General features: G+C 40.9%; 1 protein-coding gene across 10 annotated transcripts in view; it reads left to right on the top strand.

Moving 5' to 3' along the window:
- The window catches only part of Gpatch8 (G-patch domain containing 8), a 67945-nt gene that overhangs the window by 29153 nt on the left and 14095 nt on the right, over positions 1-24697 (top strand). For 4 of the 10 annotated variants that reach the window (XM_051158787.1, XM_051158789.1, XM_051158786.1 and 1 more), the window contains 4 exons: positions 10290-10334; positions 12461-12528; positions 13136-13222; positions 16322-16465. In XM_051158787.1, coding sequence (XP_051014744.1) covers positions 12502-12528; positions 13136-13222; positions 16322-16465 — 258 coding nt within the window. In that variant the 5' untranslated portion in view covers positions 10290-10334; positions 12461-12501. Of the gene's footprint in view, positions 1-1489; positions 1559-10289; positions 10335-12460; positions 12529-13135; positions 13223-16321; positions 16466-24697 lie in introns of all 10 variants that reach the window. The other 6 variants (XM_051158782.1, XM_051158784.1, XM_051158785.1 and 3 more) reach the window with 2 other exon arrangements.

The following is a 24697-nucleotide window of genomic DNA, read 5'->3' as shown; positions in this document are numbered from 1 at the left end:
AAAATTTAGGAATCTGAAGCAGGTGGATTACCTTGAGTTCATCATAGTGAGCCCTGTCTCAAAAAGACATTGTTTCTGCCTTTTAAGCTTATTGCCCGGACCTCCCCCAATCTTGTTTCTTTAACTTACTGTGTGAGATGTTAAGGTATTTTTTTCTTTTTTAAGGTCAGGAACCATATATGGTGCCCACAGAGGCCTGGGAAGGGCTTTGAGTCCTGTGAGACTGGAGTTAGAGATGGTTGTCAGCCTCACTGTAGGGCAGGGGATTGGATCTGTATCTTCTAGAAGAGCAGTCAGTGTTCTTAACTGCTAAGTTCTCCAGCCCTTTATTTATTTATTTTTGGTTTTTCGAGACAGGGTTTCTCTGTGTGGCCTTGACTGTCCTGGACTCACTTTATAGACCAAGCTGGCCTTGAACTTACAGCGATCCACCTGCCTCTGCCTCCTGAGTGCTGGGATTAAAGGCGTGCACCACCACGCCTGGCTCAGTGCACTTTTTTCTTGAGCAGAATTAAGAATGTGATTGTCCTGAAGTGTTTTGGTCTTCCTGAGAATAAAGATTTTCAGTTACTTTTGTGTAGGAGTACTTCATTTGGGTAGGAACAGTGTTGTGTTGCATTGTTTGGTTTTGTGACTGAATCTGTCTCTGTGACTCAGGCTAGCTTCATACTTGACAAGCTTCCTGCTGTTGCCTCCTGGGTACTGCTGGTGGGCCACCTTTTTTTTCTTTCCTTCTCTTTTTTCTTTAACTACTTCTTTTTTGTTTTGTTTTGTTTTGTTTTGTTGAGATAGGGTTCTCTGTGTAATAGCCCTGGCTGTCCTAGAACTCTTATTTGTAGATCAGAGTGGCCTGGAACTGACTCCAGGATTAAAGGCGTCCTCCACCACACCCAGCATTCCCAGGACTGGTGTGCTAGACAAGCACTCTACCAGTTGACCAAATCCTCAGCCTTGTTGATCAATTTTCTTTATATATTCTTGTGGCATACAGTTTTTTGAGTGGCATGTTTGTTTTTCCCTCTGAAATTTAGAAAAATGGAAATACCACTAAGTACATATCACAGACCAAAAGTTGATCTAAGATCTAGATGTTTCTCATTGTCTTGTTTAATAAAATTGTTACTAGTGTTTTTTCGTGGGAGTTGCAAGGGTAGTGGGCGTGGGGCGGGGGATAAAGTGAGTTGAGACAGTGTCTCACATAGCTGAAGCTGGCCTTGAACTCTCCCTGAATGCTGGAATCACAGTTGTGTATCTATTTACCTGACTTGTTTGTTTTGAGATGAGGTTTCACTGTGCTGGCCTCCAACTCTCAGAGATCCTCCAGTCCTGGTCTTGCTAGTGCTGGCATTATAGATAAGAGCTCCAGGCCAAGTTAAGCGTGCTCCATTTATAAGTCGAAATGGTTTTAGAAAAGACCTACAGCTACTGAGTATCTGCCACTTAAGTATAAGCATGACTTTAAATCTGCTTTACACCCTTTTCCTTTCAGAAAAAAGCCGATACTAAAAATAGGAATTTGGGGAGGTCAGGAAACAGCCCCTCTGAATCACAAAGCCAGGTATGGGTTGTCAGAAAGGCTTGTGCCTAATGTGGGGGTTTCTATTTCTGACCCATGCTTCTGGAAGGTACAGAGACAAAACTCCTTGTATGAGGCCTATACTTTGAGACCAACTTGTCTCTATAACTTAGTTTACCAGAGCTCATATAGTTTAGGAGACAGTGATTCTGTTCCCTGATGAGTAACTAGGTCTTAATGCATGTATCAAAAACAAGCCTAATTTTAGTAATCTCTGAGTTATATTTAGCCAGGCTCAGGTTCTAAGAGCCTTTTCTTTTCTTTCTTTTTTTCTTTTTTTTTTTCTTAGATTTATGTGTATGAGTATTTTGCCTTCATGTGTGTCTGTGTACCACATTTGTGCTTGTGCTCGAAGTGGTGAGCCTCCTTAATGGGTATTGGGAATCAAACCCAAGTCTTTTGTAACAACATCAAGTGCTCTTAACCACTGAGCAACTCTCCAGCCCGCCTTTAACATTTTTAAAGCAAAATTCTGCTATATAGTCCAGGCTGGCATTGAACTGGTAACCTTTTTGCCATAGCCTCCCAAGTGCTTAGATTATGGGTGTAAACCAACACATCTGGTTGTCTTTAATCTTCTTAATAGAATTTAGTTAATATAGATAAAAAGATAAACCCAAATAGTAAATAAAAATTAGAACTCAATCTTACATAAGAGGTTTAATTTTTTAAAAAGATATATTTATTTATTATTTATATGGTGTTCTGCTTGCATGTACACCTGTACACCAGAAGAGGGCACCAGATCTCATTATGATGTAGTTGCTGGGAATTGAACTCAGGACCTTTGGAAGCACAGACAGTGCTCTTAACCTCTGAGCCATCTCTCCAGCCCTAGTTTGTTTTTTGCTTTTTGTTTTGTTTTGAATTTTGGTTTTTCAAGACAGGGTTTCTTTGTGTAGTCTTGACTGTGTTGGACTCACTTTGTAGACCAGGCTGGCCTTGAGCTCATATTGATCCTCCTGCCTCTGCCTCCTGAGTGCTGGGATCACAGGCATGTGCCACTCACTGCACCTGGCTGAGGTTTAAATTTTTTAAAAAATATTTACTGCCAGGCATGTACATGGCTGTTGTCTACAAATATCAGAAGAGGGTGTTAGATCCTCTGGAACTGACGCTACAAATGGTCATGTTGATGTTGGGTACTGAACCCTGGTCATCTACATGAGCAACAAATACTCTAAACTGTTGAGTTGTCACCTTCTACCCTTTCTTTAGCTCTAAAAATTAGACCTCTTAAAAGTTTAGTGGTTGAAGCCAGGTGTGGTGGCACACCCCTTTAATACCAACCCTCGGGAGGCAGAAGCAGGTGGATCTCTCAGTTTGAGGCCAGCCTGGTCTACAGTACAAGTCCCGGACAGCCAAGGCTACAAGAGAAACCTTGTCTCCAAAAACTAAAAAAGAGCTGGGTGGTGGTGGCACACACTTTTAATTCCAGGACTTGGGAGGCAGAAGCAGGCAGATCTCTGTGTGTTCAAGGACAGCCTGGTCTACAGAGCGAGTTCCAGGACAGCTAGAACTACACAGAGAAACCTTGTCTTGAAAAACAAAAACAAAATAAGAAAGAATGGGATTGGAGAGGCATAAAAGGAAGAGAGCAGTGAATTGTAGAGAAAAAGTACATAATGGAAAAAGATTGTTTGTTTTTCATTATAGGAATTTTTGTTTTGTTTTGTTTTCTTTGTGTAACCCTGGCCGTCCCGGAACTTACTCTGTAGATCAGTCTGGCCTTAAACTCACAGAGATCCACTCACCCCTGCCTCCTAAGTAATGGGATTAAAGGTTTGTGGGTCTACTTCCGACCTCATTGTAGGGATTATCATATTTAAAGAGTACATTGAGGAGCTAGAGAGATGGCTCAACAGTCCAGGCCTACATACACTACTCTGGCCAGAAAACTGGAGTTTGATTCCTAGAACTTCTATCAGGTGGCTTGCAACTGCTTGTAGCTCCAGCTCCAGTAGATTCAGACACTGCTGGCCTCATATGTGTGTGCGCGCGCGTACACACACACACACTGAAAAATAGTAAAAAAAAATTAAATGAAAAGGATATATGAAGACACAGTAAATATGTAGTAAGTTCATGACATAATTATGAAGTAATTTCAAATTAAAATTGAGCAAGTGAAAGTAGAAGGCATTTTTTTTTTCATTCTACTTCCTATTTTTTTAGTTATAAAGGAAAGAATATGAAGCTTCAGCGATAGCTCATACTAAAATGTCATACAAGTGTGAAGATCAATGTTTGATCCCTCTAGTCCATGAAAAAAGCTGGTTATGGTGGTGCATACTTATAACCCCACCTAGAAAGGCAGAAACTGGCAAATGGGCAACTGGCCAGCCAGCCTCAACAACCCATCAGCCTCCAGGGCAAAGAGAGACCCAAACCCTGTCTCTAAAAACAAGGTGGGTGGTACCTCAGGAACTACGTGGGAACTTGCCTCTAGCCTCTGTGTGTGTGTGTGTGTGTGTGTGTGTGTGTCATGTGTATGAAGGTCAGAGGTATAGTTTGCCTCTGCATATTGCCAGGCTAGCTAGACTGTACATGTTGGAGTATTTTCCTGTCTCTGAGATAAAATTTCCATTTTTAGGATCAGGAAATTGATTTTTATTTTTTGAGTAAAGGTTTTCTGTGGTTCTATGTTATTTAGGCTGGCCTTGATCTTCTGCCTCTACTTCCTGGGTGCCTGTTTCACAGGCATACACCCCTATGCTTGACAGGAAGTTTTCATTTCAAACAATAATTTGTTCATGATCTTATAGCAAATAAGTAGTAGAATTATGTCAAAACCTGTGCATTTTTTAAAAATAGAATCCTCATGAATAGATTATTTATGTTTATGGACTGATTTAGTGGTTTCAGGAATTAAACCCAGGACTTTGTTCATGTTAGGCAAATGCTTTACCACTGGGCTATTTATGTATAAATAATTTGTGCCTTTAATCAGTGTGCTATATGCTATGCCTAAACATTGTACTGGCTCCATCAGGGAGTTTTTTGTTATGTTTTGTTTTTAAAGAGTTGGTTATTTATTTGGTTATTTATTAGTATACAGTGTTCTGCCTGACCGACAGAAGAGGGCACCAGATTTCATTATAAATGGTTATTAGCCACCATGTAATTGCTGGGAATTGAACTCAGGACAGTGCTGTTAACCTTTCAGCCATCTCTCTGGCCCTTTTATTGTTTTGATTTTCAGGACGGGTTCTGTGTAGCCATGCCTGTCCTGGAACTCAATCTGTAGACTAGGCTGGCTTTGAACTCCCAGAGATTCACTTGCCTCTGCCTCCTGAGTGTTGGGACTAAAGGCCTGTGCTACCATGCCTGGCTTTCTTTTTTCTTTTTGTTTTTTGAGACAGGGTCTCTCTGTGTAGCCTTGGCTGTCCTGGACTTGCTTTGTAGACCAGGCAGGCCTCGAACTCACAGTGATCTGCATGTCTCTGCCTGCTTCCCAAGTGTTTGGGTTAAAGGCGTGCGCCACCATGCCCGGTGCCCCGGCTTTCTTTTACCCTTCTTGAACAATAAGTTTCTAAGGACTAGTAATGTGGTTTTGCATGTTCTTTGTTGTTAATTTTCTTGTTTTTTTTTTTTTTTCCCCCCTATGTATGTTTGCTGACTCCTTAGAATAGCCCAGAGTGACACTTCCAGACAGATCAGAGGCCAAGCCAGAAGTATCAGTAGGTAAATGCAAACATAATCTCAGCACTTGGGAGACTCAGGTAGGAGAAAGGAGAATCAAAAGCTCAGAACTAGTCTGGGGGCATGCATGACATAGCAAACCTGCCTCCAACAACAAAGAACAAAAGATTACCACTAACATAGATAACATGGTATGTTCTTTAGAAAAGAAAACGTTTAATGTCTCCTATGAACATGGAGATTACCCTCCTCCCTGCAAAAGGATGGGCCACTGGAATAGCCCTAAAATCAAAATCCTGCCCCAGTCTCCATGGCATATGCTACCATGCCCTGCAAATCTGATTTTTTTTCTCCTTGAGACAGGACCTCTCTGTGTATCCCTGGCTGTCCTGGAACTCACAATATAGACCAGGTTGGCCTTAAACCTGAAGAGGTTAAACCTTCTTCTGCCTCCCTAGTATACCTGATCTTTTCATTCTTTTTTTTTTCCCCTCCATCACACAGACTCTCATTATGTAGACTTGACTGGCCTAGATTTGGAAGGATCTGCTTTAATCTCCTTGGTGCAGGGATTAAAGGCCTGCACCGCTGCCACACCTGGCCATGAATGTGATGTGTATCTTAGAATGCCATGGCATGTGTGTGATCAGAGGACAACTTTGTAGGTTTAGTTTTTCTCTCTTTACTTCTACATGGGTTCCAAGGACTGAACTCAGCGTAGACAGGCTTCACCGCAAGCACTTTGTCTGCTGAGGTATTTGTCCCCCATAAACATATCTCTTTAGATCATAACATTCCACTCTCATCTCTAAAGTCTTGTTTTCATTTCATGATCAGAAATGATCTCTTGAGAGATGGCTTAGCAGTTAAGAGCACTAGCTGTTGTTCCAAAGGTTCTGCGTTCAATTCCCAGCAACCACATGGTGGCTCACAACCATCTATATGGAGATCGGTGCCCTCTTCTGGTGTGTAGTCATATATGCAGGCAGAATGCTATATAAATAACAAATCTTTTGTCTTTGTAGTCTTTAGCAGTCTCACCGTAGTTTAAAAGTCTTCTGAGACTATAGGCAGTTTCTGCCTGTAGAATCAAAGTGAGCTATGTGTGTGTCAGCATACAATGGCAGACAGTAAACAGTTCATTCCAAAGAGAGAGATGAGGGCACAGCAGAGAAGGTGCAGAGGAGCCATGCAGCCCGAGCTCCTGTGTCAGAATCACCTGCTGCTACAGCTCTGCCTCCTAGAGCACAAACAGCCCTTCTGGGCCAGCTCTGTTCCATGCCTGCAGCTTTACTCTGAGGATTTCCCTGGTTTCCATTGCAACTTAGGCTTCACCTTCATGTGATGACCTCCTAGGGCCTCTTTGTAGGGACTCTGACCCTCCATACATTGCCTGGTCTCAGCAGCTCTCTCCATGGAGCCTTGACATGCGACTCCATTACTTGCTCAATATATCATCCCTTCATGGCTGTAAAACATGGCTGTACCACCTCGCTGGTGGTGACAAGTCGGCTGCTAGCTTGGGAAGTAGTTTGTCCTCTTGGACAACAGTTGTATTAGTTTCTGTGTGCTGACCCTGGGGAAACACTTGGTAGATGACTGTTTGAAGCAAGGAACTCCACATGCCTATTACGGGTTTTGATGTTTTTTTGTTTTTGAGATAAGGTTTCACTGTATAGCCCTGGACAACTTTGTATTCACTGTACAGACCTGGCTGACTTGGCTGTCCTCCTGCCTCTGCCTCCTAGGTCCTGGTATATAAAAATGTGTTATCATATCTGGCAAAGATCACTTTTAAAAAATATTGCTGAGTAAGGGAAATAGCTGATTCAGTAAAGTGCTTGCAAGCACCCGAGTTGGATCCCCAGAACCCAGGTGACAAACAGCTGGACGTGGCACCCTTGTAGTTCCAATGCTGGGAAGCAGAGTCATACAGATCCTTTGGACTGGCTAGCCAGCCTAGGCTACATGGTAAGCTCCATAAGAGAGACATATTCTCAAAAAACAAGCTGAATAGTGCTTGAGGAACAATACTGGAAGTTGTCCCATGGCCTTCTTGGACACATGCACCTGCACATGACACGTGCACCCTTGCACATACATACACATACAAGATTTTGAAGCCTTGCTATAACCATGTTAGAGTTGAGCAGCTTTCTATACAGTGATTTAAATTTATAAAGCTTGCTTTATTTATTACCCCTTTTGAGCTTTATGACAGTCCTGAAAACAGTGGTAATACTCATCTGCTTATACTTTCCTCTGGTAGTAAAAGGGTACTAACTGTTTAGTTGTTGTCTCTTTTTGGAGAACTGAGATTTTATAGCCCAGCCTTTTAGGGGGACAACCCTAAAAAATGTACTAAGGAACTCATGAAAGTGTGTGTGTTGGGGAGAGCAACAGTGAAAAGCACAAGGAAAGTGGTTCACATGAAGGTGGAAAGTCTTTGGAGCTTTTAGAATGATCCTTAAATAGCAAGAACTTTCTGTTGAGGTTTGGAACACTTACACAGTCAGTGAACTTCAAGAAGCCATTTGGTTGTTAAGGTTTTTTGTTGTTGTTGTTGTTTTAAAGATTTATTTATTTTTTATTATTATGTATACAGTGCTCTGCTTGCATGTACTCCTGCAACCCAGAAGAGGGCGCCATATCACATTACAGATGGCTGTGAGCCACCATGTGGTTGCTGGGAATTGAACTCAGGACCTTTGGAAGAGCAGGCCGCGCTCCTAACCCTGAGCCATCCCCAGCCAGGCGTGGTTGTTAGGGTCTTTATGCTACTACCACTGCACTAGCTACAGGCTCCCCAAATAGTTTCTGCCATTCAGACTTCAGAATTGAAGTGAAGCATACAGTCTGTTAATAGTTAGCTAATAATGTCACATACTCATTATTGCTGAATTAATTTTAGATCTGTAACTCTGAGCATGGAGTTCCAGGTTTTTGTAAGCACATTCTTTGTTGTGATGGCAGTGGTTGTCACTGCTTTTCATTTTGAGGCCCGAGTCTCACTCTCACTCTCCAGCTCTTCGTGGCCTAGACCTCACTATGTAACCCATGCTAGCCTTGGGTTTGCTGTGGCTCTCATCCCACAGCCTCCTTAGTGCTGGCGTGAGTCACCATGCTCGGCTCCTCTTTGATCAAGAGATACCCACGTAAGGGCAGCTGAGAAGATGAATCAGTGAAGTGCTTGTGTGCAAGCATGTAGACCTAAGTTTTGGGTTCCCAGTTCATGTCTTTCAACATGGAGACGAGTAGAGACAAGAGGATCCCTGAGGCTTGATGGCCTGCTAGTCAGTCTGAGATCTCTAGGTTCACTGAGAGATTAGTCTCAAAATATAAGATGAAAAGTCAGAGAGGACACCTGAGGTTGAACTCTAGTATCTCATGCCATTGCTCACACATCCAAGACACAGTCGGTCACACACAAACACATATGAGCACACAAACAAACACATAAAAATAAAGGCAAACATAGATCATTAGAGCTGGGGTGATAGCTTAGTTCATGGACTCTATTCTCACCACTAAAAAAAAAAAAAAAAAGCAATAAGTAGAAAAATATAAACAATTTCCAGTTTATTAGCAAACTATCATTTACCACTCTTATTTAGAAAATATGGTTATCTGCTCGGCAAGGACACTCAGCTGTGTGGGTCTGAATGTGAAGTAGATTCTCTTCTTCCATTATGTGTATCCAGACATCATATTGTCACCTTGCAGGGCAAATGCTTGCCTTACCCATGGAGCTGGCTTACAGGTTATTTTCTTCAAGTTGGGCCCATGAAAGGCACAAAAATGTTCTTTTTTAGCTGTTTTGTTTGTTTTTGTTTTTCGAGACAGGGCTTCTTCTGGCCTGGACTCGCATTGTAGATAAGGCTGGCCTCTAACTCACAGTGATCCCCCTGCCTCTGCCTCCCGAGTGCTGGGATTAAAGGCGTGTGCCACCACTTCAGGGCTCACAAAAATGTTCTTAATAATTTAATAGCAGTTAGATAAAAATTTCCACACTTTGAAAATAAGGAACTGAATTTAGCTCGTTGTATTAAAAAGAAGTTGGCTCTCACTGGTCCATGGTGGTGCATGCCTATAATTCCAGCACTCTGTAAGTTCAAGGCCTGCCTGATCTACAAAACAAGTCCAGGACAGCCAAAGCTACACAGAGAAACCCTGTCTTGGAAACAAAACATGGCGTAACTTCTTCCTGTTTATATTCTTTGGTGTCTTTTTCCTCACTGCTTTTTCCTTTACCTGTATAGTCTCTTTAATAGTATATTAATCTAGTTTAATAAAGTAGTCTATCTCATGTAAGCATCCATTCCATCTTCAGGTTGTTTTGTAATTTGGATCGTTTCTATTAGTTAACTCTAGAGAAATTATAAATGATGGTTCTTTTGAGGCTCCCCCCCCTTCTGGAGTTATTTTTTGAAGGCTGATTTAGTTGTGTGCAGAAGGATATTTTGTTGAGTCTATGAAGTCCTTTGTAACAGGAAGCACAGATCTTAGCGTAGCTAAGAGTTTTACTCATTCTTAACAGAACTCTATTATTTAAACTCTGAAAATCTAAAGTTGCTTTCTAGACTTCTGATCATTAAGTATTTTAAAGCAGTCTTAAAACCCTGTCTCCCTAGGATCCTTATAGTTCTTTTAGTGGGGGGAAAAAATGTCTTGATCGTGTCTGGTTGAGCCATCAATCTCTACTGTGATTTATTTAAGAGTCCAATTTAGGACCCTGAATTCTGATTTGCCAGAATGAGTAAGTTATATGAAAGCTTGGAAGATAGAGTTAGTTTTCTCCCTTTAAACCGACCGACATTCCGACCCATCCCCCACCCCTGGGTTATTGAAGAGGAGATTGTTCGTGTTCTCAAGTAGCAGCACAAAAATCTCACACCCCATCTGGCCAGTACAAAAACAGCTGCTGTAGCACAAAGTGTCCTTTTCTGTCCTCACTCAAATCGGGGGAGGGACAAAACCCAATTGGTACTTTACCCTCGTCCGTCTGCCTGCTAGAAGGCCTGTTTTCTACCCTAATCATTTCTGCCTAACAAACGGTGTTTCTTTTTTACAGCATTATGATCCTGGACTTGTTGTGGTGATGGTAAACTTAGCAGTGGTAATTTTTTATTTTCAGACTGAATTACTCCTTTTGTCATCAGTGCACCAATATGTTAGGCTTACTTTCTCTGTTGTAGCCTCATCCTTCTGCTTGGTCTTTTCATTTTCCTTTCCTTTCCTTATGCAACTTGTCTGATCCTTGTTCATTAAAGGGTGATGTTAAGAAGGGATATATATGTTAGAACTACCAAAAAGAATCAGTTAAATATTAAATTCTAATAGTCAAAAACTTGATTTCCCCACCCCAGTGTAATGGGCACTAGCACTTGCTACTGCAATTTATAAATAAGTTAAAACAGACTTTGACTGCCTTAGAAGGCAAAAGTACTGATGCAGAATTTATAAACAGGGGTTTACAGAGGTACCAAAACCGTTGATTCTTCCAAAATAAATTCTGACCAATCAAAAAAAATATTCTAAAATAAAATTCTTTGATATTTCTTTTTAATTGTCTCATTGGACTATTCATTTTTACCAGTAAATCCCTGATTAAGACGTTATGAAAGTGATATTGCACCTAGGAAGTCATTTTTATAACCTGTCTTTACTTTGGTCCTTTTGCTAAAGATTGCAGTCACTGCTTATTTATTATACCATTGGGCAGAAGGGAATCCACATATTTTGTTTGACTAGCAGTCTCAAAGCATCTAATAGAAGACTGTATTCTACAAGGTTTTGTTTTCCTGGTAAAGGGTTTTCATTATTTAACTAAAAAAGAACACACAAACTATGATGATAATTGATTGATTTCTACTTATTTATTGTTTAAAAGCAGTAATGGGATCTTGTTGATAAGCAGTTAAACTTCTGAGTGTCAATAATGGAACATTGTTGACAAGTAAAATTTCTGGGTTTGTTATTCTGTATGCTCTAAAGATAAAAACAATAAATATAATTTATTTATGGGGAAATATTCCATAAATATATAGTGCCCAGACACAAGTGTTGCTGCTTATTTTCTTATTTTGCTTCAGGACCCAAACAAACCAATTATTTTAAATTTTTTCTTTGATAACACCTAAGTTTAGCCTGACAAAACTCAAATTTCTTGCCCAAAGGTATAATATGTGTATATATATATATATCTATATTTTTATATGTGTGTGTGTGTATAACAACAACTCCCCCAAAACAAACAAAACAAAAAAACAATTGTTTACACCAGCCTGAGTGAAATGATGAGGGAAGTAAACATTGTGTTTTTTCACTAAAGGTGTACACTGGGTAAGGTAAGTCCTTTTCAGTTACATCACAATGAACAGCGCAAGTTGTGATGTAAAACAGCTGTGGTAGTAAAGTGCTTGTCTGCCCCATTTTGCTTTGTTTGGCTGGTTATGAGTGGATTAAATATATATTTATTTTTTAAAATCTCCAGCATAGATCAATTAGTTGAAAGTCAATTTTCTTCGCAACTAGTCCTTTTCACAGCTTTCCAGTTACCATCCACAGCCAGTTTTGAGTTTACTTCAGGAAGAGATCTCAGGCACCAGTTTTAAAGTAAAAACTAGTTTTGTCCCTAAGGACAAGTAGCTGTTGTTATTTATTTAATTTTTCACTTGATTGGAAGGTGTCTTTTGAAAAACAAATTTAAACATACGGATTTATAATTTCCTCTGTTGTTTGAAATGCCCTTTTTCCCCCCCTCCTATTCAAACAATGAGCTAAGATATTTATCATAAGTTTAAGGGATGACAGGAAGATGTCAAGAGATAAAGTTGTGATTGTATGCAGGAGGACCAGGAGTTCAAGGTCATCCTCACCTGCATAGTGAATTTGAGGCCAACCTGGACTACATGAGACCCTGTCTTATAAAAACAAACAAAAAAAGGAACTGGAATGTTTCTTATTATAAACTGTCTGGTGCCATTGATGTACCCTGTTCACTCAGCTTTGCCATAGTAACCTGGAATTCTCTCCAGCAAGGTCAACCAAAGTGGGTTGTTGGGTTTAACCCAGGAAAGAAAGGATTGGATGGAAGCTGTGAGAATGGCTTTTGTTTGGTTCACTGTAGCTTTCTGGTCTCTGCACTCCAAGGCAAGATCTAACCACCCAAACCTAATGTTTAAAGTGAATTATTAGCCTAATTTATGCCTCAGCTTGATTCTGTCTGTGTTCCTGTTACAGGGAGAACAGACCCTATTCCAATCGTTGTCAAGTATGACGTCATGGGCATGGGTCGAATGGAAATGGAGGTAATCTGGTCTCATTAAGCAATGTTAATTTTATGGAACATATAAAATTGGCATTAATTTCAAACTTAAATGTCAGTGTAAGCATATACTTGCCAAGTGGAACATAATTTTTCTTTAACCAATTAAAAATGTATTTTCTGTTTTCATTATATGCTGTTTTTGAAGCACAGAAGATGTAAATAATGCCCCTACAGAGTTTTCCAATGTTGTACAGAAAAGTCAGATCATGCTCTGTACTTCATAGGCAGTGTTGCTCTATGCTTAAAACACTGGTGTGGTAGAAGTTTTGCCCATGTAGAGTTATATATAGCTATTATCTTCAATACCTTCATTTTATTGTCTGAAATATTTTCTTCACTTTTAATTCTTTAGTAGTGAATATTGAACTGAAATCTTGTTATCAGCAGTTGGATCTATTGGGTAGAAAGAGATTAAGGAATTTTCTTTGCTTGTTGTTTTCTGTGACATGATGATAAAGCAAGAACTAGCTAGCTGAGAAAACCATGTTTTATGCTTTCAAACAGCATTATACTTGTACAGATGATGTTTTCATAGCTAGTCTTGGGATACTTTAAGAAATAAGAATAAATATATCTATTTTGTCAAGCTGGATTATGCCGAAGATGCTACCGAAAGGCGCCGTGTCCTAGAAGTAGAAAAAGAAGACACAGAAGAGCTGAGGCAGAAGTACAAGGTGCGACAGCAGAGTCCTTGCTTGAGAGCGTTCTTGCAGAGAAGAGATGCTCAGTTTTGGTGATAGACAGCATTGTTTACATTTGGTAGTGATTTGTGCTAATCTCAGTTGGCAATTACCTTTGTTTTGTTTTTGTTTTTCGAGACAGGGTTTCTCTGTGTAGCCTTGGCTGTCCTGGAGCTCACTCTGTAGACCAGGCTGGCCTCGAACTCACAGAGATCCACCTGCTTCTACCTCCCAAGTGCTGGGATTAAAGGCGTGCGCCACCACCACTCAGTGCAATTACTTTTTATTGCCTTGGTAAAAACTGAAATGCCAACTCCATATGTGTTTTGACTCTTAAAGCAGATATTTATCTCTGTATGTGGACATCAAGTTGGATTCTTTTTCTTTTTAAGGGGGCAGGGTGCTTGCCACGCCATGTGTAAGGAGTACAGGGGACACCATGGGGGGTCAGCTCTCTCCTCACCACATTAAACATGTATTGTGTGCATGAGTATTTTATCTATCTGTATGTCTGTGCCTGGTGTCCTCAAAGCCTAGAGGAAGGCTTCAAATCCCTTGGAACTTAAGTTACAGATGATTGGAAACCAAACCTGGATTCTCAGTAAGAGCAACCAGTTTTTTCAATACTGTGCCATCTCCCAGTTCAGAATAATTTCCTTTTTTAAGGGGTTATTCATAACAAACTGCAGTTTAGGACATATAAGCTAGCATTCAGAAAAGCTAATGTTCCTCTCAAGGTATTGTAGTATGCCTGGTCTCTACCATAAGATTGGAAAAGTAAAAGATAAGAAATAGATTTTAAGCCAGGTGTGGTAGAGCATGCCCGTAATCCCGGCACTTGAGAGGCAGAGGCAGGTGGATCTCTGTGAGTTCGAGGCAGCTTGGTCTACAGAGCGAGTCCAGGACAGCCAGAATGACACAGAAAAACACTCTCTCAAAAAAAAGGGGGGGGGGTGGAGAAAAGAAAGAAAGAAAGAAAGAAAAGAAAGAAGAGATTTTATTAAGATTATACTATAAACTGGGTGTGGTAGCCCACTCAGGGAAGCAGAGGCAGGTGAATCTCTGAGTTTGAGGACAGCCTGGTCAACAAAGCAAGTTCAGGACAGTCAAGGTCACACAAGAGAAATCCTGCCTGTTTGTGATACTTAAGGTGAAAACAGGGCCAGGGCAGGGGGTGGTTTTTTTTGTTTGTTTGTTTTGTTTGTTTGTTTGTTTAAATAAAATATGAAGGCAGGCTAGAGAGATGGCTCAGTGTTTAAGAGCACTGTCTGCTAAAGCCGGGCGGTGGTGGCACAATTAGGCCAATTAGGGCTTTACAGCAAGACCCTGTCCCCCAAAACAAAACAATGGTGACTTCTCAAACACTAAAGTTGGTGCTGAATATTTGTTGAGTTGGCAGAGTGCTTGCCTAGCCTACATGAAGCCCTGAGCTTGGCCCCCAGCATTATATAAAGTGCATGTAATGGTGCATGTCTGTAATCCTAGCACTGGGAACTGTGGAGGCAAGAGGAGCAGTTCAAGCTTATCCCTGGCTAAGTAGCATGTTGAAGGCCAAGCAGGAATGTATAAGACTCTGTCTCCAAAGAAGCATGAGTAATTATTTCTGTTTTGTTTCTGATTCCAAGAGGGAACTTTAATTCTTTCACCATAGTGATGTTAGATGAATTTTGTTTTGTTTTGTTTTTCCTTTGTTTTTTGAGGGGGTGTGGGGTGGGGGTGGGTGACAAAGTCCAACTAATGTAGCCCAAGCTTTCCTGAACCCATGTAGTCTGAGCTGGCTTTAATTTATGCTCTTCCTGCCGAGCTTCCCAAGAGCAGGGGTCAGTTGCAGCTGCTTAACTGAAGGCTTCTCATGGATTTTTCTCTGTCCTGTTTGTTGAAGTTCAAAACATAGAAGAGGGATTAGATTTTGCCAGGTTTTTATTTGTTTTTAACCAACTAAGATAATCATGTAGGAGTCTCCCCCTACCCCCTTTATTAAATAGGACACACTACACTGCCTCTTTTTTTTTTTTTTTAATTATTATTAAATGTTGCCTCGTGAGTCTTTTGGATAGATCTCACTCCTGTTGTTTAGTATGTGCTTTATTCCAGTTGCTAGTTTAAAAACAAAATAAGCCAGGTGTGGTGGCGCACACCTTTAATCCCAGCATTTGGGAGGCAGAGGCAGGCGGATTGCTGGGAGTTCGAGGCCAGCCTGATCTATACAGCCAGTCCTGGACAGCCAGGCCACACAGAGAAACCCTGTCTAGAAAAAAACAAAAATAAAAACAAAACAAAAACACACACACAAAAAAGGGGCAATTTGTTTGGGTAGCAATTAGTGTGTATCCTAACAAGTGTTCAAGAAAGAGTAATTTTATTTCCCTATTTTGTCCTTGACCAAAACACAAGGAGATTCAGTATAGTAGACACAATTTTAATGAGGTCAGTGGTGGTGCGTATACACTTGAGGCTGACGAGAGTGCTTTAGGTTCAAAGCTATCCCTAGTACAGAGAATACTAAACTAGCCAGAGCCACACAGCAATTACCTGTGTCATCAAGTCCCTCTATTTTATTTATTCATTTTAAAGTTATTATGTTGAATGTTTGCTTGAATTTATGTATATGCACTACATATGTGCCAGTGCCCAAGAAGCCAAGAGAGGGTGTTTAGATCTCCTGGAAATGGAGTTACAGGCAGTTGTGAGTTGCCGTATGGGTGCTGGGAACTGAATCCAGGTCCTCTTTCAGAACAGGCGGTGCCCTTAACTGTTAAGCCATCTCTCCAGCGCCCCGCCCCCATTATACCCCTTATTTTTGTTTTTTTGTCTTTAGGCTTTTTGAGACAGGGTTTCTCTGTATAACAGTCCTGGATGCCCTGGACTCACTGTGTAGACCAGACTGGCCTTGAACTCACAGCGATCCGCCTGCCTCTGCCTCCCGAGTGCTGGGATTAAAGGCGTGTGCCACCACACCTGCCTCCGCCCCCTGTGTTTTATCTAGCACTTACCAGTGCCCGTGAATTTTATGGAGAGCTGTTTTTCTCTCTGGGAAGTAGCTGTATAAATTTATTTACTTAATATTACTGTTCTGTGGTTATTTCTTAACAGGATTATGTTGACAAAGAAAAGGCAATTGCAAAAGCCTTGGAAGACCTCAGAGCTAACTTTTACTGTGAGCTCTGTGATAAACAGTATCAGAAACACCAGGAATTTGACAACCACATCAACTCTTACGATCATGCGCACAAGCAGGTAAGGAAAACGATTCTTCATTATACAACCATAGATGTTTATGAGTGTGACTGGCTTCTCTCATCAGCCAGTCTTTATTTTTTGCCACTTGATACACTTGATTCTTTTCCATGGGAGCTATCCTAACAGATAACATCCCTGTCACTCCATCACCATTTTAATTAGAATAATAAGTTGTGAATTCCTTAACCCGTAGGAAATGTTAGTGGCTTTGAATACATTTTTAAAATATGGTGATTGAGCTGAAGACTGTTGGGAGAGCTTTATGTCAGTTTCTCCCTTTTTTCAACATGTTAAACTTCTGAAGTTATCCTAGACTGTGTTTTTCTGAACCTCTGAATGTCAGAGTTCAAGTTTTATTAACTACTTTTTCCTATCAGTAAGTCATTTTATTACTCTGTACACCTTGCAAACTGACTAAATCCTACATATGTTGTATCTTAACAACAGCCACTTTGTCTTAGTCTCTGTCATGAGGAAACACTGACCAAAAGCAGTGTGGAGAGGCAAGGGCTTCTTTCCTAGATACCAAGTTATCACTGAGGGAAGGAAGTAAGGGTAGGAACCTGGAGGCAGGAGCTGACACAGAGGCAGTAAAGAAGTACTGCTTATTGCCTTGTCCTCGTGGCTTGTGCAGTTTGCTTTCTTACAGCACCCAGGACCACCTTCTTAGGTTCAAACAAATAGGGGCTTTGAATGCCTGGGATTTCCCTATGTAGACGAAGCTGGTGTTGAGTTTAAGGTGGTCTTCCACATATACACATATACACGGTGTTACGCTTGCAGGATTATGCCACCATACCAACAAGATGGCTGGGCTAACTCCCGAGCGTTCAAAGTAGTTTTTTTTTTTTTTTAAGAAGAAAGACTTTTTGCTGGGTGGTGGTGGCGCATGCCTTTAATCCCAGGCCTCTGGGAGGCAGAGGCAGGCGGAGCACTGTGAGGTCAAGGCCAGCCTGGTCTACAGAGTGAGTCCAGGACCGCCAAGGCTACACAGAGAAACCAAATCAAAAAACAAAACAATGTAAAAAATAATAAAATTCATACTGACATTAATATAATACCTCAGTGATCCAGTTTTCAATTTAAGTATAATAGAAACTGTTACAGCTTTAATTCATTGATTTTTTTTTCCCCCCCTCTTTTTTCTTTTTACATTCTCCTTTATTCTCCTATATACCTTATGTTAATGGATTTGCTTCACTACTCTAATCAATAACAGTAGTTATCAGCCTGGAGAGACTCTGTCCCCAGGGGCACTTAGCAGTTGTTGTCTGGCTACGTTTCAGATTGCCTTAATTAGGGGGTGGCACTTTTTGGGTTCCAGTGAGTGGGTTCAAAGATAATGTTAAATATTCTACAGTCTACAAGAAACACCTCAAAGTAAAAGAATTACCATGCTCAGAATTGCAGTCAGTGATGCTGAGGTTAACTATCAAAAACCTTAAAATATGTGATATTATCACTTCCTGCTTGCTTAATTATTTTATGTCTCTGGTTATAGCATAAACATTTATAAAGAGCTCATCTAGATCCAAAAATGTTCTTAGGTGATCATAATAAAAATATAAAATTAAGGATGTGGGGAGATGGTTCAGTTGAAAGCACTTGCTGTGCAAACATGAGCACTGGATCAGCTCGCTTACACCATTTAAGTCAGGTAGCTGTGGTAGCATATGCCTGCAATCCCAGGAGACAGGGACTCTCAGGAGCAAGTTGACTAGCCAGACTAGCCAAATGATGACAGTTCAGTGAAAGAGCCTGCCTCAGCATATAAGGGGCTAGTGAGAAAAGAAGAGTGAGCCTCCATGTACACAGACACAGTAGACATGAAACACTCCTCCCCAATGTTTTCTCTAGGCTTGGCTGATTCCTCCATGGTAAAGTGTTTATAGCATGATATTGTAAATTTCGAGTCCCAACATCTATGAACAGAGCAGGCATGGCGGCCTGGGCCTATAATTTCTGTGCTGGAAGAGGCAAAGAATGGAATATCCCAGGGTGTCCAGCCAGCCTAACTAACTAGCAGGTTCAGTAAGAGGTCCTGTCTCAGAAAATAAGGTGAAAGGTGATAAAGACAGCTAACACCAACCTCTAGTATTCATATGAACAAGAACAAACACATACATGCATATCTAATACATAAAATAATGAATTTCTTAAAAAGAATTTAAAAATTCTGTCCACTAACAACAGAATATATTTGAGAATCCTGACTTGGAAAGATATTTAGCTGTATGATTCACAAATGCATGTTAGTTCATTCATTCACCTAAATTACATTTGTACACCTAAATTACGTAAACTTTACATAGTTTACATAAAAGACCTAGGCATCATGGCATGGGCCTGAGATGCTGGAGGGCGGTTGTTTTGTTTTAAAGATTGTATTTATTTTATGTATGAGAGCTCTATCTGTATATACACCTGTATGCCAGAAGAGGGGGTCAAATTCCATTACAGATGGTTGTGAGCCACTATGTGGTTTCTGGGAATTGAACTCAGGACTTCCAGAAGAGCAGACAGTGCTCTTATCAGCTGAGCCATCTCTCCAGCCCGATCCTAGGGTTTTTTTTTGTTTGTTTGTTTGTTTGTTTGGTTTATTTTTCAAGACAGTGTTTCTCTATGTAGCCTTGGCTGTAGTAGACTCACTTTGTATGACCTTGAACTCATAGACATCTGCCTGCCTCTGCCTTCTTGAGTGCTGGGACCACAAGTGAGTGCTACCAGGCCCAGCTGATCTTAGTTTTTAGTAAGTGGAGGCAGGAAGATTTTTAATTTGAAGCCAGCCTAGGCTAAGTAGGAAAAAGTTTCTGTCTCTAAATACAAAGCAAACAAAAGAACAATTACAGTATGTGTGACACTGATTTTCGTTTTTGTTTTTATTGAGAAATAGACAATACCATCTTTCTTCGTGTTCTTGCCTTTCTACAAATTATAGAATCTCAAAACAACGTGCTATAAATATATCAACAAAAGACTTTTGTTATTGTTGGTTTTTGTTCTTTGAGACAGGGTCTCTCTGTGTCGCCTTTGCTGTCCTGGACTCACTTTGTAGACCAGGCTGGCCTCAAATTCACAGTGATCTGCCTATCTCTGCCTCCTGAGTGCTGGGATTAAAGGCGTGGGTCACCACGCCCTGCTCTGTTCTCTCTCCACTCAGATTCTTTTATGCTTTCCTTCTTGTCTTTTTTTTTTTTTTTTTTTTTTTTTTTTTTTTTTTTTTTTTTCTTTTGAAGAGAGGGTGTGTACTGTGTAAAACCATGCTGGCCTTGAGTTTGTGATCCTCTTGATTCAGCCTCTTGTGTGCTGCAATTATCCACTTAACTCATCTTGCCTGGCCTGTCTTTAAAAATCATAAAGAACAGTTAGTTGACTTTGCTACAGCACAGCTAAATAATACCTCCTAGGAGATACAATGGTGTATTTTATTCCTCTTCAGTGGATATGAACTTAACATCTGGGACTTCATTTTTCAAATTGGGGTTCTGAAATCATAAAAGCACCCTGTGTTGCCTTCGAGCAAGACACATAGGATTATTATGACTCTGGGGTACTTTACTCCATGTTAGCTATTCCTAGCTTGCATCTTCCACCAAATTTTCCCCATTAAAACTTTGGGGAGTGGCACTGGAGAGATGTTTCAGCTGTTAAGAGCATTGGCTGCTTTTCCAGAGGACAAGGGTTCAATTCCCAGCAGCCACATGGCAGCTCACAACTGTCTGTAACTCCAGTTTTAGGGGGTCCAATCCCTCATCCATGCAAAGCTTCAATACACATGAAACAAAAATAAGTCATTTAAAAAACAAAGAAACTTTGGAGAAGGCCGGGTGGTGATTGGTCATGCTTTAAACCCAGTACTCAGGAGGCAGAGGCAGGCAGATGTCTATGAGTTCAAGGTCAGCCTGGACTGCAAAGTGAGTCTACTACAGCCAAGGTTACACAGAGAAACACTGTCTTGAAAAATAAACAAATAAAACAAAACAAAAAAGCCCCTAGGATCGGGCTGGAGAGATGGCTCAGCTGATAAGAGCACTGTCTGCTCTTCTGAAAGTCCTGAGTTCAATTCCCAGAAACCACATAGTGGCTCACAACCATCTGAAGCCAGCCTGGTGTACAGAGGGATTTCTAGGACAGCCAAGGCTACAGAAAAGCTCTCCCTCAAAAAAAAAAAAAAAAAAAAAAAAGGCTTTATTGGTGGTAAACTAATCTAAACAGGTCCTGGGAAACACTGTCACCTTTCTTAAGGCCCAGTTTCTTTTCATTTTTAAGTGTACAATATTCTGCCTGCATATACACCTACGTGCCAGAAGAGAGCACCAGATCTCATTACAGATGGTTGTGATCCACCATGTGGTTTCTGGGAATTGAACTCAGGACCTTTGGAAGAGCAGGCAGTGCTCTTAACCTCTGAGCCATCTCTCCAGTCTTTAAGGTCCAGTTTCTAAAAAAGCAGCATGGTACTCTTATTTGTGATCTTTTATAGAGAATTAAGAAAGGAAGGTGTTAAATGCCTCTATTTGCTAGTTTTTCTCAAAATTTCCAAGATTTTTGTGATGTGATTAATACAGAAACAATTGGGACACTAAACATTTTTTCTTCTTTAAAGATTTGTTTTTATTTATTGTATTTGTATATGAGTGCTTTATCTGCAGAAGAAGGCATCAGATCACATTAAAGATGGTTGTGAGCCACAATGTGGTCGCTAGGAATTGAACTCAGGACCTCTGGAAGAGCAGGCAGCCTTCTTAACCACTGAGCCATCTCTCCAGCCCCCAAGATGCTAAACTTTCTAAGTTTAAAAGTTAGGAATTGTGATTCTAATTCTTGTGCTCTGTTTTATTACCTTTTGAAATCTCATCTGACGAAGCCAGCTATTCTTGGAGAAATAACCCAACATATGATTACTTACTAAGTTCTGACATGTCTGAGTACTTAATAAACATTAACACTGATCGTGTCCTTGTTGGCTTAGTTGTAAGCTACAGTCAATTTTGAAACTATAGCCTTTTCTATCCCCACAGTCCCTACCCTTTTAATTATCTTATACATCTTTTAAAAATATTTGTCTGCTGATAGATGTAAAGGCCTCAGAGTCAGACTACAAGTAACTTCTTCCAGAGTAGCACTTACTAGTGAGCGTGGGCCTGCAGGGGTAGCTCAGAGCCCTGTTTGCTCTTCAGTACTGCAGACAAACAACAAGAAGAAAGTAAAGTGCCTTACTGTCATACTTCTTTTTTCTTTAATCTACTTGGGTTTCCTCCTATCTTACCTTCTGTTTGTGTCACCAGGAACCCTTGTAACACAGTGAACTAAACAGATTTGTTTCACTTAAATCTTCATTAGGTTAGCTTTTTCATTTAATTTTAATTGGTTCCCAACTTTATTTAAAAAAAAAAAAAAAAAAGAAAGAAAGAAAGAAAGAAAGAAAAAAGAAATCTAAGCCATATACAGTGGCATGCACTCGTAGTTACTGAGGCAGAAACTTCAGGCCAGCTTCTCCAGCACAGCAGTGAGGCCTCTTCCGGGTTTGTGCTTGGATCATTGATTTTGTTTTGTTCTGGTGGTGGTGGTGGTGGTGGTGTTTAATTAGAGTTCTGGGGCGATGTAGTAGAACTTTTGATCCCTCTACTGGGGTTGCAGATGTGAACCTACTATGCTTTGAAGCCCATCTATTAAACAAACAAAAAAAACACCTGGAACTGCTCATGACGACACTGGACCTACACTTCAACAAGCCTTGATTATAGCTTAGTAGCTGCTGTCTCTTGCTAACTCTCTGAACAGCAGTGAGCTCCACATCATTTTTTACAATCCATGAAACATTGATTCTTTTAAATACTTGAGGTTGTTACTCAGACCTACTCTATTCCTTCCAGTGTCCCCAAGTTCTGACTGACATTGGTGTGCTGAAACTGTCTCCTGTCTCCAAACCTACAGTGTTGAGACCTACTTGCTAGCAGTTTCAGTGTGTGCTTGTCTGATCTGGTTGCCATAATTTGGCATTCTAAATCAGCTTCTGATATTCTCTTAATTTTCCTCTCAGAGGAAAGAATGCTTTCAGCATGACTTTAATATGAAAACTTCTGCACTTTTTACATGTTCTAAGAACGCTGAAGTCTTATACCAATGTCTGTTTCTTCTGTGAATAAAAATAGTGGTTTTCTGAGCTTTGAAACAGCATTCTCCTCCAGCCAGGAGTGATTTCACTAATCTAATGATGCAGAATAGAGACCACTAATGCATGGTTTCCCTAACACACTCTCCTGTCTGGCTGGATTTCTGATAGCACTACGTACTCGTAGTTGATTGTTTTCATACTTACTCTTGCCAGAGAGCTAAAATGTTTGAGTTCCTGTCTGTACTCAGAAACGAATTGGCCTCTGAATTAAAGTGTGTTCTGAGAAATAGTAAGCTTGGAGTAGCTGCTTTGCTGTTGAGGATTCACTGTTTGCTGACTATTTTTTCTTTTGTCATTCAGTCCTGTGTGTGTGTGTGTGTGTGTGTGTGTGTGTGTGAGAGAGAGAGAGAGAGAGAGAGAGAGAGAGAGAGAGAGAGAGAGAGAGAGGAGAGGAGAGAGGCGAGAGAGAGAGAGGAGAGAGAGAGGAGAGGAGAGGAGGAGGAGAGAGGAGAGAGAGAGAGAGGCGGGAGAGAGGAGCGAGAGAGAGAGAGAGAGAGAGAGAGAGAGAGAGAGAGAGAGAGACACCAGAATAGTCTCATAGCCAGTTGGATGAGGGAAGATAATCCTAGGGCTGAAATAAAAATAGCAAACTAGGCTGGGCGTGGTGGCGCACACCTTTAATCCCAGCACTCTGGGAGGCAGAGGCAGGCGGATCGTTGTGAGTTCAAGGCCAACCTAGTCTACAAAGTGAGTCCAGGACAGCCAAGGCTACAACAGAAACTCACAGCAATCCACCAGCCTCTGCTTCCCGAGTGCTGGGATTAAAGGCGTGCACCACCATGCCAGGCTTTGTGATAATAATTCTAAGAAGAAACGTGTGTCCTTCTATAGTCTGAAAGGTTAAAGCAACCTAAATAAAAATGTTTAAGTGGCAGTGCTAGGAGGAGAGCTTTGAACTGTGTGTGGTGGTATATACCTAATAAGTCCAACCCTTCGAAAGGAAGGCCAGGGTCAAAGACAGGCTGAGCTACACATGGATCTCAGTGCTAGAATGCTTACCTTGCATGTATAAGGCCCCTAGGTTAAGTCTCTAGTTGGGGGGGAGGAGTATAAAGGTACTCTCTGAACTGAGATGGACGGTTCTGTCTCATCCGCTTAACTGTGAGGTTCTTTGCATTATTTCCCTGCCACCATCGAGTAATGTCCTGGAAACATCAAACCCTGGAGCCTGAATTGGTACACTGGCTAAATACTTGAGGGATTGCTTCAGTTTGGCAGAAGGTAGCCACTGTACATTGCATTGTTTCTGCTAAAAAGAGTAGGGAAGGAGGCCTAGGATTTTGGTATATAGGATTGTTGATATGAGAGGAGGAATGTTTGCATGTTGAAGAAGGTCAGGGCGTATATATCCAGAAAGAGATTGAGGGATAAGAAACAATCGTGGCTTTTTTTGTTGTTGTTGTTTTTGTTTTCCTTTTTCCGGCACAGCACAACACAAAACGTATAAAATATGTGTATGTTCTCTCTTAAAAATCACTGACTTTAGCTTCATCTGTCTCTGTCTCTGTCTCTGGGGTACCCCTCCCCCCTTTCCGTCTCTCCCCATGCTCATTTAATAAACTCCTCTATAACCTTTTTTTAAAAAAAATCACTGACTTTAAAAAGAAAATCAACCAGGTGGTATGGCACACGTCTTTAATCCAGCACTCAGGAAGCAGAGGGAGGCAGATCTCTGAGTTCAAGGACAGCCAGGACTACACAGCAAAACCCTGTCTCAAAAAAACCAAATAAGAAAAAGAAAAGCAGGGGGCTGGAGAGATGGCTCAGAGGTTAAGAGCACTGACTGCTCTTCCAGAGGTCCTGAGTTCAATTCCCAGCAACCACATGGTGGGTTACAACCATCTGCAATGTGGTCTGGTCCCTTCTTCTGGAGTGCAGGTGCACATACGGATAGAGTGCTCATATACATGAAATAGCTACATGTGTAGAAAACCTGGTGATGCAAGCCATTTGTCTTTATAAAAATGACTGTTTTCCGAGTCTTAGTAGCAGTAGATGTCCATGAGTACAAGGCCAGCCTGTTCTTCATATTCACAGCAAGTTCCAGGCCA

Source organism: Acomys russatus, chromosome 16, assembly GCF_903995435.1.
Source record: "Acomys russatus chromosome 16, mAcoRus1.1, whole genome shotgun sequence".
NCBI classification, from domain to species: Eukaryota; Metazoa; Chordata; class Mammalia; order Rodentia; family Muridae; genus Acomys; species Acomys russatus.
The sequence above is the reverse complement of the archived record's forward strand: the minus strand, read 5'-3'. Positions and strand labels throughout refer to the sequence as shown.